The 16,026-nt window shown below is 44.4% G+C and overlaps 1 protein-coding gene across 3 annotated transcripts in view; it reads left to right on the forward strand.

Moving 5' to 3' along the window:
- NUAK1 (NUAK family kinase 1) overlaps positions 1-11,501 on the forward strand; it is a 73,918-nt gene extending 62,417 nt beyond the window's left edge. For all 3 annotated transcript variants that reach the window (XM_053585112.1, XM_053585114.1, XM_053585113.1), the window contains 3 exons: positions 1,730-1,849; positions 3,670-3,802; positions 6,871-11,501. In XM_053585112.1, coding sequence (XP_053441087.1) covers positions 1,730-1,849; positions 3,670-3,802; positions 6,871-8,024 — 1,407 coding nt within the window. In that variant the 3' untranslated portion in view covers positions 8,025-11,501. The remainder of the gene's footprint in view (positions 1-1,729; positions 1,850-3,669; positions 3,803-6,870) is intronic.
- The last annotated feature ends 4,525 nt before the right edge of the window (positions 11,502-16,026 follow it).

The following is a 16,026-nucleotide window of genomic DNA, read 5'->3' on the forward strand; positions in this document are numbered from 1 at the left end:
AAGATTTAGAGACAGCAGTTTACCCTTGTGCTGACTGGTTACATCTTTTTTTGATGAATGACCTCATCTCTATACCCTTGGTTTCCTCATTTGTTTAGTGGGGTTTTGAAAAAAATATTGCGGTAACATATCCATAACAGAGAATCGACCCTTTTTAGGTGTCTGGTTCAGTGGCATGAAATATATTTCCATTGTCGTATAAATGAGGGGTTTGATGGGATTAGAGAATGTAACGTATTTAGAATAGTACCTGATCATTGGAAGTCGTTCACTAAGTGGTAACTAAGTTTATGATTATTATTATTTTATATTATCTATTAATTATCTTGTGCTTTTCAAAACATAATGCCTGCTCTAGTGACAAGTGTTTCTTGGGTGTGGGCAGGTACCGAGCAGTGGATGATACAAAGATAAGAGGAAGATGTGGAATGTGTCAACTGCCTCAGGGAACTCAAAGTCTGGTGGGGAAGGGAAATATAACGAGGGTGCCAAAAAAGATACACACATTTTAGGAAACAAATTGTGTTAAAGCTGTAATACTCACTACATACTGATAACAAAAGATGAATATAAGTCACATTTGAGCACCTCCTATAATTGCAGAAGTCAAATATGACTTGAGTATTCCCAAATTTAATACGTTTTTTTCCTTTCTTCAATTGTGTCTATATATTTTTTGGCACCCTGTCTCTATACACATACATATAGAGAGATCATTGGAAGTGAACGATTTCCAATGATCTCTATATTTTTTGGCACCCTGTCTCTATACACGTACATATAGAGAGAGGGTGCCAAAAAATATATAGACACAATTGAAGAAAGGAAAAAACCTTTCTCTCCTCCTTTGATTTAAGTGTTTTATTTACATATACATGTATGTGTAAAAATGTTATCACAAAGGATTGTAAATAAAACACTTAAACCAAGGAGAAGAGAACGGTCCCAATATGTGTGCAATACAGTGTCAAGGTTAGGTAAGACATTTGCCTGGAACTTGAAGGTTATCAAGCACTTTTGCACTCATCTTGATTTTTGTTTTCCATATTATTCTCATGATGATCCTGTAAGCTAAAACAGGGGAAGGACCATCTATTCCCGTTTTCTGGTGGGTAAACTTGGGCTCAAAGTTGCTAAGCAATCGGCTTCATGTCATTCAGGTAGCTCAGGGCAGAGTTGGGGCTGACATAGGATGATTCAAAACCCAGTGCTGTGAGTCCATTTCATTTCAGGCCACAAGGCAGGCATGATACTGTTCCGATCAGAATGTGAATGGATAGGAAAGCGGTGCTCCCGACTTAATAGGTTGGGGTCTTTCACTGTGTGATTGTGGGTAGGCCACAGAGGGACAGTTTTTAAGCTAATCGTTACACACTTTCATGTTCATCAGAAGCATCAAGTTGGTGATTTTGTGAATGTTATTTCTCGGGGCAAGTCTACACTGAAGTGAAAATAGAAAGTCCCTTTAAAGAGTAACTGTAAGGAGGTCATTCTGCAGCCTGGAAGAACCTAATGATGGATGCTGAGGACTTCTGCTGGGAAACACTGGCCCAATTGGGCTGAGTGGTCCTTTCATGAAGACTCAGGCCTGGAGAGAAAATGGCGATCCAGCTGCCAGACCCACACAGGGTCCCTCATCTGCTCTGTATGCTGTGTGGTGTGAACTGATCCATTGCAGACACAGTCTGGAATGTTAACAAGTCTCCCTGGGTCTTGCTTCTTTTTGTAGATTGCTGACTTTGGGCTTTCCAACCTGTACCAGAAGGACAAGTTCTTGCAGACGTTTTGTGGGAGCCCACTCTATGCTTCTCCTGAGATTGTCAATGGGAGACCTTACCGTGGGCCCGAGGTGAGCAGGTTGCCTGGTGTGTACTGGGGGGCAGGGAAGAGTTGGGGGGAAAGAGGGAGGGAAAAACTGCATCTGGGAAATGCTTAAAAAACAAATCCCCCAAAACCAAGCAAAGAAAATTTTTCCTTATATGATTATAAAAGCAATAACATACACACCTGGGAGAAAATTTAGAAAATCCAGAAAAGTCTAAAAGAGAACAAATAATATTACCTGGAATCCTCCCATGAAAGATAGCCGCTTAATATTTTTGAAACTTTTCTTTTAATTTTCTTTTCCATTGTAGAGCTCTGCATTTCAAAAATAATTGAGATCAATTGAAAAATAATTGAGTTAAATTAATAAAATTATTTATACTTTGCTTTCTATTAACTTAAAACTATATTGTGCCATCTTCCAAATTCATTATTAATAAAAACTTGATTCTTTTAATGACAAAGTTTTGTTGATGAGTATACCATTTATGTGATAATATCCCTAGATTTGGACGCTAGGCTTTTTCTTATTGTATCAAAACAGACAAAAATCCTGATTCCATGGTGAATATTTTCTTCACATATATTTTTCGACAGCATATGTATATTTGACTAAGGAAATACATTATCTTTGTACCTTCCGATGTATGAGAAATATATTTCTCTACATGCCTCAAACTTTCAGGGCCACTGTAAGATGCGTATGTGAAAAATTTATTTTGAAAATGAATAAGTTTTCATTTTCAAAATGAGTGATTATTATTATTTTTTTTAAAGTTCTTTTTACAGAGAGATTTATCCCCTCAGTCTCCTTAAATAGCAGCTGCTCAGTGTGTTGAAATGTTTTCTTCCAAATATTTATGTGCGTGAGAGTGTTTGGGGGCAGGGCCGGAGGATGAAGAGAAGGATGCCAAGATTCTTTACCAATTGCAGTGAAGAGAAAGTTTTTAAAAAATAAGGGTATAAGGGAGGAGCATAGGACTTAATTTATAAAGTTGTAGACACTCCACACTCTTTGTGTCTTGTAGATACTGAATGCTTCTTTCATGACCTGTTTCTGAGATTACAAACTGGCAGCCTGGGATCTGGCCAGCAAACTTGCTTTATTTGGACACATTAGTCTCTCTCTAAAAAAAAAAAAAAAAAAATTGAAAGAACATTTATTAATTGGGAAATTCCACATACAAGTCCAGTTTCTGACTTCTCTTGGAAAAAAAACAAAGGGTCTAACAGCGCTGGGCCTATGTTATGACATGGCAGGAATTAGCCCAGGAGAGGTCACCTGCCTAGGAGGGCTGAAGGCACTCTACAGCTCGTCTCTGTCCCCACACTTCACACTCTGGTTGAACCCCCAGTTTTTTTATTGTCCTATTTATGCCTGTTGTTTGCCTGGCTCTTAGGTGATTTGCCTTTGCAACTCCTGATCCATTTGAAGAAAGTACAGGAAGGGATTGATTTCTGGATTAGGAGGGAAGAGCCCTGCTCCCCAGTCTTTCCCCCATCACCAGGGTGGGGCCTCTGGGGAAACCGTGTAGCTTCCTTACGCCCGCAGTACTCTCATCTGTCAAATGGGGATGAAAATAATCCTGGCCCGATCTGCTTCACAAAAATTACAGTGAGGATCAAAGAAGACAGTCTGGATAGTCTGTGTGAAGGAAGTTCATCAATAGATTGGGAGTGCTGGCCTCTGTCGTGGGCCCCAGCTGTGCCACTATCAGTTGTCAGTGGTTGGTGGGAACTGTCTACCAGGTGCTGCATTCAGCTCCTGGGGGCGTTAGGGGTGGTTGCTCACAGGCTCCCCGAATCTGCATCCCAGCTCCTATATGTTCTGTCTCTCTGCTCCAGGTGGACAGCTGGGCCCTGGGTGTGTTGCTTTACACTCTCGTTTACGGAACAATGCCCTTCGATGGTTTTGATCACAAAAACCTCATTCGGCAGATCAGCAGCGGAGAGTACCGGGAACCCACACAGCCCTCAGGTGCGTGCCCTGTGGACGGTCAGAGGTTGAGGGGAGAGTGATCAGCTTACACCACTCACATACTCAGTGCTTTTGTTTTAATATGTCTATAGGGAGTCGTCCGGTTTTCAAACCCTTTGTTCTTGCCAGAAAAGGCATCCTTGGCAAAGCTGGCTTTTAGGCTGCTTTACTCAAACCATCTCAAATGAAATTTTCAGAGGAAATATTGGAGGAGTCCCGTTGGCTTCTGTGTGAACCTGGCCACATCACTTAATCTCTTTGGATTTAGTTTCTCAACCATAAATGACAATTTTAGAAGAGGTATCATAAGAAGTCCCTTCCCCCAGTCCATGTAGACATGGAAACCACTCTCCCTGGACCTCAGGGTTCCAAGTGTCTGTGCTTGCGAGATAGATACGGTCACTTCTGTGGTGTTCCACTGCTCCCTCTGTCACTGCTGTGTCCCCAGCCTGAAGTACGGCCCACAGGCTCCCTGTTATTATCTACTGCTGGTTAACAGGTCTACCCCATTCCCCTAGAATAAACTCTGTGTTTTATACAGCCATGAAATCTTACCTCTGGATTCTGTGAGTTAGGAAGGGCTGTTCCTCCTACATTTGCAATCACATGACACCTAGGGCAGTCGTGAGGGCTGCACGTTGGACCCCTTGGCCCTATTCTGTGTGGGCCCGCCCTCTGTGACATGCCTCCCCACAACTTGGTTCCAGGACAGAGCCTGGACTTCTTCCATGGCAGCTCAGGGTTCTAGGGAGGAGAAAGAAGCCACCAGGCTTCCTGGATGTGTCTGTGCTTGCAAGATACTGTCACTGCTGTATTCCACTGGCCAAAGCAACCAAGGTCATGAGCTCCGTCTCTTGGGGGAAGTGTTAATGCCTGTACAGAGAATGTGGGCAGGTGGTCATTTTTATCATTGGCCGTTTTTGTTAACAAATGAAGTTAACACGGGTACTTCATTTAAGTATCATTTTTTGTTTTGTTTTGTTTTGTTTGTAGAGACAGAGTCTCACTTTATGGCCTCACACAGCTCACAGCAACCTCCAACTCCTGGGCTTAAGCGATTCTCTTGCCTCAGCCTCCCGAGTAGCTGGGACTACAGGCGCCCGCCACAACGCCCGGCTATTTTTTGGTTGCAGTTTGGCTGGGGCCGGGTTTGAACCCGCCACCCTCTGTATATGGGGCCGGTGCCTTACCGACTGAGCCACAGGCGCCGCCTTAAGTATCATATTTTTTATCTGTGTGTGTATATATAGATAGATAGATAGATAGATACACACACACACACACACACACACAGTTGAGTTTCATTATTCTCTGTAGTTAAGTTCCCTAAAGTTGCTGCAAACACTGAATTACTGACTCATAGCTCCTAGGGAAAATACAGGTTTAGGTTCCAGAGAATCTCTGGCCACAATATTTTTGTCAGCTGATCGATAACATGGTTCTTTGTGTGTTCTGTTTAAAGACACCTTATGGAATATATATTCTTGATTCATGAACATCAAACTCAGTGGCCACCAGCCCCGTAACTCCTCCTGAACACAGCCAATCTGACACAGATCTTCTCCATAAGGCTTCTCAAGCCTTCTTAATTTTAGGGACACTAGATAGTGCTTTAGCACTTTTTCGGGGGCGGGGGATCCTTTGAAATAGCAAAATCATAAAAAAAATCCAAAAATATGAAAAATACAGAACTAAGTAGACTGAGGAGAAGACACTAGTTTATCTCGTGAGACCTGGATGGAGGAGGCAGAATGCTGCTTCGTTTGACCTCAGCTGTGAATACACATGCGTGTTGCGGTGACTCGAATTTTTTGCTGCTCTGTGCATGGACAAAAATGACTGCAAAAGAGCTGAGAGTATTGGTTTGTGGGTTACAAATAAATCTTAGTGAGTAGGCAAATTTGCAAATACAGAATCTGTGGGTATGAGGATCAATTGCTTTATATGTGTATATATAGAGAGGTGTATCTTTATTTTTTTCAGTAAGCCAGCATATTTTTGTGAAATTTCAGGGTGGCCGCTATGATTTTATTTGCCTTGCCAGCTAAATCGTGCCAGCGCAATTCCTGGCCCATTGTAGGGGTTCAAGAGATATTTATTGAGTGACTGACTGAATGATCATCTTGTTATTTTCAGGGGTGTAGCTCAACCCATTCTCTGTCGCCAGGCCTTTGCCAGTTACTCATTAGGTCACATAAGCAGTTGAGCAGAAGCGGCAGCTTCCCAGGATATAATTCACCTTGACCGGGGGAGAACAATTTGATCTTAAAAGTCAGTTTTTAAGCAGTGACAGGCAGTTGGTTCCTCCAGCCTCCTCACTATTCCTTTGGGGCTTTTCCCTAATTTGTAGGCAGCAGAAACTAGGAAGTAGAATTTTTTAGACAGACTGAGTTGGTAGCAGATAGAAGTCAGCTCTCTGACCTGAAAGCTCCGTGGGATACAGCTCAGAGAGGGAAAGAAGGGGAACTCACAGGGTGTGGGTCTCGGAGCCTGGCAAAGACCTGGGGGTGAGACCGGCTTTGGGGATAGTCGCGCTCACTGCCCAGCTGTGCCAGGTAAGCGCCTCTACCCCATGCTCTGTCTACAGACACATCTTCCCAGGGACCTCAGCACTGCATGCTTACACAAGCCTACCATGGGGCAATAAAGAAGCCAGGGTGATCTATACCTGTTTTCCCTTATGGTAAAATGATATGCCCCAGAGGAACTGGTATGACCCTGCTCAAAGTTGGGCCTGGATTCTTTCTTGGTGAAAGAAAGAATGAACCTGACCTTCCACATTCTACAAAGCTCGGTAGTTCTTTGACATTCCTCCACTCATATGGGAGCTCATGCCAGGACGAGATGGCGCACACACTGGCCTGTGGGTCCGAGTCTTGGTTATGCTTTGAGTAGACCATCTGAAAGGCTGTGATTCCTGCCGCTTAGTGTGGCTGGACCAGGGCTCCCCGCGGATTTTACTGGAAGTGAGTGTGTTTCTTTAGCCACACCTGAAGGGTCACCTGTGTCACAAAGCCGAAGTCTCTTGCATAACAAATGCCTGATTCTTTTTGTCCCTTGTCCCCCAGATGCTCGAGGACTGATTCGGTGGATGCTGATGGTGAACCCCGATCGCCGGGCCACCATTGAGGACATTGCCAACCACTGGTGGGTGAACTGGGGCTACAAGAGCAGCGTCTGTGACTGCGATACACTCCACGATTCTGAGTCCCCGCTCCTGGCTCGGATCATTGACTGGCACCACCGTTCGACTGGGCTGCAGGCTGAGGCTGAAGCCAAAATAAAGGGCCTGGCCAAACCCGGGGCCTCGGAGGTCATGCTGGAGCGGCAGCGGTCTCTGAAGAAGTCCAAGAAAGAGAACGACTTTGCCCAGTCTGGCCAGGACTCGGTGCCCGAAAGCCCAGCCAAGGTGAGTTCCAAGAGACCCAAGGGGATCCTGAAGAAGAGAAGCAACAGTGAGCATCGCTCGCACAGCACCGGTTTCATCGAAGGCGTCGCTGCATCCACCTTACCCTCTTCTTTCAAGATGGAGCAGGACTTGTGTCGGACTGGCCTGCCCCTCCCAAGCTCCCCCGAGGCAGAAGTGCCTGGGAATCTCAGCCCCAAACAGTCAGCCACCTTGCCCAAGAAAGGCATCTTGAAAAAGACCCAGCAGAGAGAATCCGGTTACTACTCGTCCCCAGAGCGCAGCGAGTCTTCAGAGCTGTTGGACAGTAATGATGTGATGGGCAGTGGCCTCCCTTCTCCCAGCCCCCCGGACCCAGCCAGGGTGACTTCCCACAGCCTCTCCTGCCGGAGGAAGGGCATCTTGAAACACAGCAGCAAGTACTCAGCGGGCGCCATGGACCCAGCTCTCGTCAGCCCTGAAATGCCCACACTGGAATCCTTGTCCGAGCCTGGCGTCTCCGCCGATGGCCTCTCCCGGAGCTATAGCCGTCCTTCCAGCGTCATCAGTGACGACAGCATCCTGTCCAGCGATTCTTTCGACTTGCTGGATTTGCAGGAGAATCGCCCTGCTCGCCAGCGCATCCGCAGCTGTGTCTCTGCTGAAAACTTCCTCCAGATCCAGGACTTTGAGGGGCTCCAGAACCGGCCCCGGCCCCAGTACCTGAAGCGATACCGGAACCGGCTGGCAGACAGCAGCTTCTCCCTCCTCACGGACATGGATGACGTGACTCAGGTCTATAAACAAGCGCTGGAGATCTGTAGCAAGCTCAACTAGCGTGCCAGGACGCAGGGGCGGGTGGGGGGTGCGAGGGAGGAAGGGGAGCAAAATTTGGGCTCATGGGCTGCTTACCTCTTTGCTGGCCATGACAATAGCCTGAAAAAGAAGTGGCACCATCTCAAGTGCAGCCTTGAGGCAGCACCTAAAAGGGAGAAGTGGGATCTCTGCCAGTCCCACCAACTGCCAGTCAGAATTTGGGTCGTACTTGACATTTGCCTTATGGCACCTCTGAGAGGACCAACTGCCTGGGGAAGGTGGTGTTGACTTGGTGTTGTTGAGGCAGCGGATGTGGGGAGAGAGCATTTCTTAAGATGTCATCCTGATGCTTCTCGGGGAGAGGCAGGAAAGACTGGGGCCATCTGCTTTGGGTTGTCCCAGAGAGTTTGCTCCTTTTCTACTCATGTTAGCAAGTTTGATTTGATTGTATAGGCTGGCAAGCAGATTTCAGAACCCTGAGCTTGAATGATCCGTTGATAGTGGCTGCCAATTGTGCTGGTTTGAATCACCTAGGCACATGGAGAAAGAGTGCTGTGATCGACTAGTAATGGCTGCCAAAGGAAGGGGAAGGGAAGCAATAGTACTTACGCCATGTGATTATCATCCTTGACCTGGCGAAACCCCAGGAATTAGATTAAGGCATCCTGTGGGGTCTCTCTCATGCCACTAGGCAGCATTTATTAATTTGCTACTCTACCTTGAATGGAAGATGGGGCATTGGTTGGAGTCTCTCTCATGTCACTAGGCAGCATTTATTAATTTGCTACTCTACCTTGAATGGAAGATGGGGCATTGGTTAAGAGAGTCCTTTGAAATCTGCTAAGGACATAGAGTCTGCCATGGTGATTTTTCAGGTTCTTACTGTTTGTCTCTTTCCTGATGGTTGCCCTGCTCTTCAATGCAACCTTTCCAAGGTAGACAGGGGAAGAGATGATGGTGTTAGAGGTCACAACTATTGTATATGATAGAGCACAAGACCCTCTGTGGTCTTTGCACAAATGAATGGAAATTGATGTCTTTAGTGTCTCACTGTTAACTGGAATGCTGCCTCTTGGGTTCTCACCTGCATAAATTGCTTTGGATCGGATGTGACACTGTCCATAGTCTCCAAAGGAACACCTAGCTCAACTACTGGCCCTGTTCACTGACAGCACATGGTTTCCCTGTCCGCCTAGTATAGCATCTTCAGAGGTAGACAGGCTTGCTTCTAGGAAGTTAGTGTGTAGGTGGAATATTAGAATGAGGAAAAGAAAGTCAGAGAAGAGAAGATGCTTTTCCTCCCCAATGCAAGTATTCTATGTCATGGTTTTGAACTTAGACATGAACTCCTGGGCTTTGGGGGAAAAAGTTTCATTCATTTAAATGAATAAGGTATTGAAAGAGAAAGTGGGTTGGGAACAAAACATATGAAAGAGGGAACATTCCCTTACAAGTCATCTGATGGTTCTGGAGGAGGCAGAAAAGTGTGGCAGGACTCTTACCTTAAGTAAAAAAGCCAGCCATGTAACTTCTAAATACCTAGATTGTAGGTGAAGAGATGTCACCCTCACAATGGGACACCTTCAGGGTACGAGGCTTGGAATTACTGATCTTTGGGGGATGACTTCAGATTCTGATGGCGTAGGCAAATTGAAATCTTTATTTCAAAGTGGGACTTCTGATAGCCACTTAGATGGAAAGGAGGAATGGTGTTGGGTTTATCTTTGGGGAAAACTCAACAGTGTTCAAAGGGAGATGAAAAAGAATTCACCTTCCAGCACTAGGAACAGTAATTGAATGAAATTGCCCTTTCTTCCCGTGAGGCCAGCTCTCATGCTTTGGCCTGTGCGTTCCTTCAGGTTGAGCTGAGCAGTGTATTATGGGAAGCTGCCCAGCTTCCTTTCATTCAATTCCACCTCCTTCCTGAACTCCACTAGAGGTTAAAAGGGAAAAAAAAATCTGTAGATAGCAAATTGTGTATGGGGACTGTGGGTGCATGGAGGGCAAGCTACAACCTCTGAGCTCGCTACTTGCCTCATTTTATGCAGTCTTTTCTCAACAGCTGATACTGCCATCCTGCTGGCCCCTCATGCGTGGCAGCTGGCCACGTCAGCGGCTGTCCGTGTGACTTGGGTATAACATCTGCCTACTGGTTGATGTATTCTTTCCTTTTGCCAGGTGACTGAGTCTGTTTAGTATTTTCCATTATTCTTATTGTTTGGAAAAGGTGATGCTATTAAGAAAAATCATTCTACTCCCTTCTCCTTCCCCCAGAACACTTGTGTGTTCCCTTTTGTCCATAAACTTAGACCAGGGATTGTGGCAGAGAACCTTCTCCACTCTGAAGTAGAGACTGAGTTAAGTCTCAGGTGGCCTTAGGCACCTACGTTGTGTTGGGAGCTAAATTTTCCTTTCCGGGAAGGATGAGGGGGTGGGTTAGCTGGTCTCTTAGACCAGTGGTTCTCAACCTTTCTAATGCCGCAATGTATTTTCATTGTTAAAAAGGGGTCGCGACCCCCAGGTTGAGAACCACCATCTTAGACCCTGCTCAATTCTGACTCTCTGCTGACAGCCTCTGATTCTAGATATGCTGTATCCTTTCAAGGAAAAACTTGGAATAGTGGGAAAATCCCTTGAAAGCAGCTCTCCTGCTTCAGAATTAAGTCCTGTTATCCCCACCAGCCCATTCCAGTTATTTAGTTCCATGGAATTACAAGTGAGAGACATTTTATGACCTGGTGGACAGAACAGGAGATTCAATGTCAGCTGGTCCTTTCCTTGCTCTGATGGCCTCTCTGCGTCTTAGTTTACACATCTGCCAAAGGGGTAGAATTATACTTCTTTTTTACAGGTAAATTTCAAGGCATGATCAGTTTTCAGGCAGTGCTTCAAGACCTCAGGCCAAACGAAAATGCTAAGTACCCTCTGAATTTCCATCCCTGTTACCAGGTGCGGCTTCTTCAGATGATGCGGAGCACTTTTCAGGGTGAAATTCAGGCAGCTTTGCCCAGGCCTACTATCTTGAGTACAAATGTGAATGATCGACTGACTGCTTGTTGCCAAACTGGAAATGTTCTATAGGGATTTACTGGCATGGTATCATTCCTAGAAGAAAAAAAAAAGAGAGAGAGAAAGAGAGAAACTTGACTGCACATTTTTTAAAAAAATTCGTGTTGTGACTTTTATTTAATTTTTATTTTTTTTTTGGTAATAAAAAGTTGAATTTGTCTTTTTTAATTTATTGGTCTGAAAGGCATTTCAAAGGTATTATAATAATATATTGGTGTAATTTAATTGGTGCGACACGCTTTACGGCTCCAGTCGAAATTAGTTTTAGCTCATTTGATTGGTTTGAGCCCAGAACAGCCTACAGGGAAAAAAAAAAAGCTGGATAACCACCCAAAGTGTTTGTATTTTCATTGGAAACTGATTTTTGTTTTATTTTGTTTTTTTGTTTCTGTTTTTATTTTTAAATTAAATAAATTGCAATGAACTGAACAGAGACCTTGCTTCTTTATTTTGGTTGTTTTTCTTAGTAAAGTACGAGACAGAATGAGTGTGAGTAACAAAGACTACCCAGGCTAGCTTAAACACAAAGGGGGAATTTATTCAACGTTCTCAGAAGATAAAATGCAACTTTCAATTCAGTTGTAATCAAGAACTGGAGAAATGGGTTCGAGAGGACTGAGTGCCCTCTTTCTGTGCTTCTCTGCACACCGTATTTATTCTTCTCCCTTTGAGGCCTGATATGTTCCTCCCCAGTTGTGGGATCCACCTTGGCTTACCCCATAGCTTCCAAATTTGCATGTTCTTAGTTCTGGTTTTTAAAGAGACTACTGACCAAGTTCCTCCAATCTAGACTGTATATCTCATCAAAGGCTAACACTCAGCCATACTCTCTCCCCATAATCCAACTTCTGCTGCTGGCTCCCTCCTGGGCCCTTTCCACCATCCCAAGAGCAAATCGGCTGCTAATCTGATTGAGATGAATGAAGTCTAAGATCTATGGGCTATTATTTCCTAATGGGGAAGGCCACTACTCTTATCTATATAAAAGACCATTTAGAATCCCCTTTGCCACTGTTTCTTGTCCAAACAGACCCTCCAGAAAGCTCTTGGAAAGAGGGATGCAACTAGGGTAAGAAGGAAGAATTATTCCTGGATCCTGGCCATAATGTCAAATGACACCAAACTTACCCTACCATCAAATATTAGTAACGCTCTGCATTTTAACAGTGGTGTTATAGAAGGATCCATGAAATAAAAGACTTTCCAAAGAAATCACAACTTGCACCACTTTACTGATCTGATGAACATATAATGTAGCATTGTTGCATTTAGGAAATAAAACTACAGGATGCACAGTTAAATTGGAATAGACAGTAATAATCCATTGTTCAGATAAACAATGAATACTTTGTTTAGTATAAGTATGTTCCGTGCAATATTTGAGTCATGATTATACTAAAAAATAATTTATCTGAAATTCAAATTTAATTGGGCATACTGTGTTTTATATGGTAACCTAATCTAATGGGGCTTAATTGGCCAAATTGACCAGGGGTTGGGTACAGTAGGGAGTTGGGGAGTGGATATTTATAATTTTGGCTTGCCAAATTAGAGCATGTTGGATGCCTCTCAAGCTAGGCTGAGGTGAAAAGAATTCTAATTCCACTCTTGATCTGATAATTGCTATTGAGTCAAATTGCTACACCTCCTTGGGCCTCAGTTTTCTTACCTAAAAGCTGTAGTAATTGCTTTCTTACCCAACTCTTAACAGGCTATCAAGAAGGAATGAGAGAAATTCTATGAAGTCACTTTGAGCAAAAAACTCAATAGAATGGGAAGCAATGATTCTTTTTTTAAAGGGCAGTATTCACTGACTTTTAAAATAGGATATTTAAAATTAAAAAATAAATAAAATAGGAAGGCAATTTGCCTGACCTGTGTAGGCTGTTAATTCTTGTAATAGTTTCTGCCACCAGTAGCAAATGGGCAGTCATTGGCAGAGTAAAGGGCTCAGAGGAAGTTTGCTTAAAGAGAGTCCCTTTGGAAAGACGTAATTCTGCATCCAGGTAGAGGGAACAGTAGGTGCACTGCGAAGGCAGTAAATACGTGAAATATGAGGGGTGGTGAGGAAACCGTGATGTTGACGTGTAGCCAACCATTGATGGGTTCATGGGCAGTGGTCGCTTTTATAGAGAAGTGAGAGAACCAGCACTGAGCCACACTGAGCCCACTGCATTCTAATTCATCGGCAAGTGGCAGAAACCCGCTCACACCATGTTAAGTGACAAGATGAATTTATTGCTTTGTGGGCCTAAGTCCTGAGTAGCCCAAGGTTGTGTCTCAGGTACAATTGGATCCAGGGGTTTGACGGGTGTCATTGGCCTCTTTTTCACTCACTCTCACTGGACGAGGCAGGCCCTCTGCACATGGCAGCAGAGAAGTTCCTGGCAGTAGCAGGGTTACAAGGTTCTTTCACCGCGTGATCCTTGAGTAAGAGAGGGTCCTGACGTCCCAGCAATTGCGTGATTGGCTTTGCCTGGATCACGTGTCTCCTTTTGTCCTATCACAGAGTCTGGTGGAGAGGTGCTCTGATTGGCCAACCTGGATCGTGTGCCTGCCCTATGAGTGCTCGAATGACAGGTCCTTCGGAGAGACTCCAAACGTGAGAGCACAGCTCCCCCAAAGAAAAGGATGCAAAGATGGCAAAAAGCATCCCACGTTAGTTACACCTTTTCAACCTCAGTTTCCTTATCCATAAAATAGCATTAAGAAATCCTTAACTTTCAGAGTTATGGTAATAGTTAGATTACAATATGAAGTAGCTATCACAGTGCGTGCCACATAGTAGATTTTGAATTTATACGGATAATCTCCCTGAAGACAACAGTAGTAATAGTACAGAAAGGAGAGACATTTGCTAGGAAGATTTTTTAGCTGTAAAATTAGCTGTAATATCAGAAAATTCAGATGAAAATAGCTTAATTCTACAAGGGCTTTATTAGCTCATATATCTGGAATTCTAAAGGTTGGGTGGGTTTTGTGGTTACTTAGGCCTAGTAGGAGAAATGGGCAGTAAACAAGTAAACCCCCCCCCCCATACATGTAGTAATAATGGCCATGAAGTAAATGGGTGGGTGCAGAGACAGAGACTCAAGGGAGAGGTACTGAATACAGAATGAGCCTTTGGACAGAGGTCTGACAATGAAGAACCAACTATATGAAGCGTGAGCGTTCCAGGCAGAGGGCACAGGGTATATAAAGTCCCTGGGCTCTTCATAGCAGAGCTTTAGAGAGTTAACTTCTGGCCTAGTCACACAGGACAACCATGGTCTGGGGAATGTGGTGTTTTGTTAAACAAGTGTGGCCACATGCTAACACGAACTGGCTGTGATCATTTACGACATTGTGTACAAATGGCTACTTCCTTCCACAGGTGGTCCCCAGATGAGATAGATGCTATGATGTGCAATTTTAAATGTGAATATGTTTCCGCTGCAGAAATTCATTGCCAACTTATTGAAATTTATAGGGAGGATGTTTTTAATTCACAGAACCATGCAACGTTTGGGGCATAGCAGTGGAACAGCAGTGATGGCTCGTAAGGGCCAGAAAGTGCAGACAAAGGGTTCCGCATCACAAGCCCCGGCCCCTGCTAGTACAACTGTGTGCTTCCAGTAGGAGACTGTGTGAGAAACAAATTTGCAAACAATTTGTTTGTAAACTTGTGACAGTTAAGTTCCTCCTGATGAAAAAATTACACTGCTCTTCTCTCCTGAACTGGGAATAGCCATTGTGTCTGGAGCAATCCCAGCTATATGTGTTTGTTAAGAAGCCAGTCTAAGCAGGGGCCACTTCCAGTGACCATTCCCTGTGCTAATTTTCATTTGTGAATTAGTCTGGACGGGCCATATGATGCTGAAATACCTGAAATCTGAATAGCACAAGATAATAAACAATGGTTTCTTACTCTTACCACATCCTATATGGGTTGGACAGTTCTCCCTGCACAATGCCCCAAGCGGGCACTTGGAGATCTGGGCTGTTTCTATGCTGTGCTTCTGCCACCTTGGGCTGCTTCTTTTCTAGCTGCACAAGGGGGAGAGAGAGAGACACACACACACACACACACCAAGTCAGAATGTTTTAATGTTTTAAAGGTCAGCTCTGGCAGAGGTGTGTGTCATCTGTGCCTACCTCCCATTGGCCAGAACTCAGTCCCCTCACCCCAGCCTAACTTCATGGCTCATTTTTTCAAGTTTATAGTATTTAAAATGTGGAAAGGAAAATGGAATCAGATGAACAGTTAGCAACGTTTCCATCCCACAGGGAACTCCCAGCATAAAGATTAAAATAATTATTGCCAACACAAACCAAGTATTTACTGATCTATAGACTCTGTGCCTACCCTTTACATGCATGATCTTTTTCAAAGTTCCTCAAATTCCCTATGTCCATTCTTGCAGAGGAGGAAAAAGTTTAGGAGAAGCATGGAGACTTGCCTAAGTCACTCCACTGTTAAATGTGAAGCTGGATTCATAGTGGGCCTGGATGACTGACTTCCAAGCCCAAGCTTTTCATTGCTCTGTGGGGCATCCGGGATGATCCTTCTGCAACTCAGGCCCTTCGGTCATAAGCCCCAGCTTGCCACCATTCCTGTTCATGTAAACAACATTTTCCTGCAAGAGCTGAACAGAGATCATCTGATATGAAGACCACTGCCCAAGTCAATGCATTCTGCAGACACATACGCGAAGTCCATCATACCCCATTGGTGTCAAGTTCTCAAAGATCCAGTCTCAGCAGATGGAATGGATAGAGTGATTTAGTTTCTTAATGACTCAACAGTGGGCTGGGATAGAGGTCCTAGTCTTTCTCCATCCTGACATCTGCAGTGGCTCAGAACTCAGCAGAAAGGACAGCATGCCTTTAGTGGCTGGGTACCTTCTGTCTGAAACTGTGCATACACACATCCCAAAAGGGCTCCACGTGCTCTTTCCTGTGCTGTTGTGCCTCA

The sequence above is a fragment of the Nycticebus coucang genome, chromosome 3, assembly GCF_027406575.1.
Source record: "Nycticebus coucang isolate mNycCou1 chromosome 3, mNycCou1.pri, whole genome shotgun sequence".
In the NCBI taxonomy this organism is placed as follows: domain Eukaryota; kingdom Metazoa; phylum Chordata; class Mammalia; order Primates; family Lorisidae; genus Nycticebus; species Nycticebus coucang.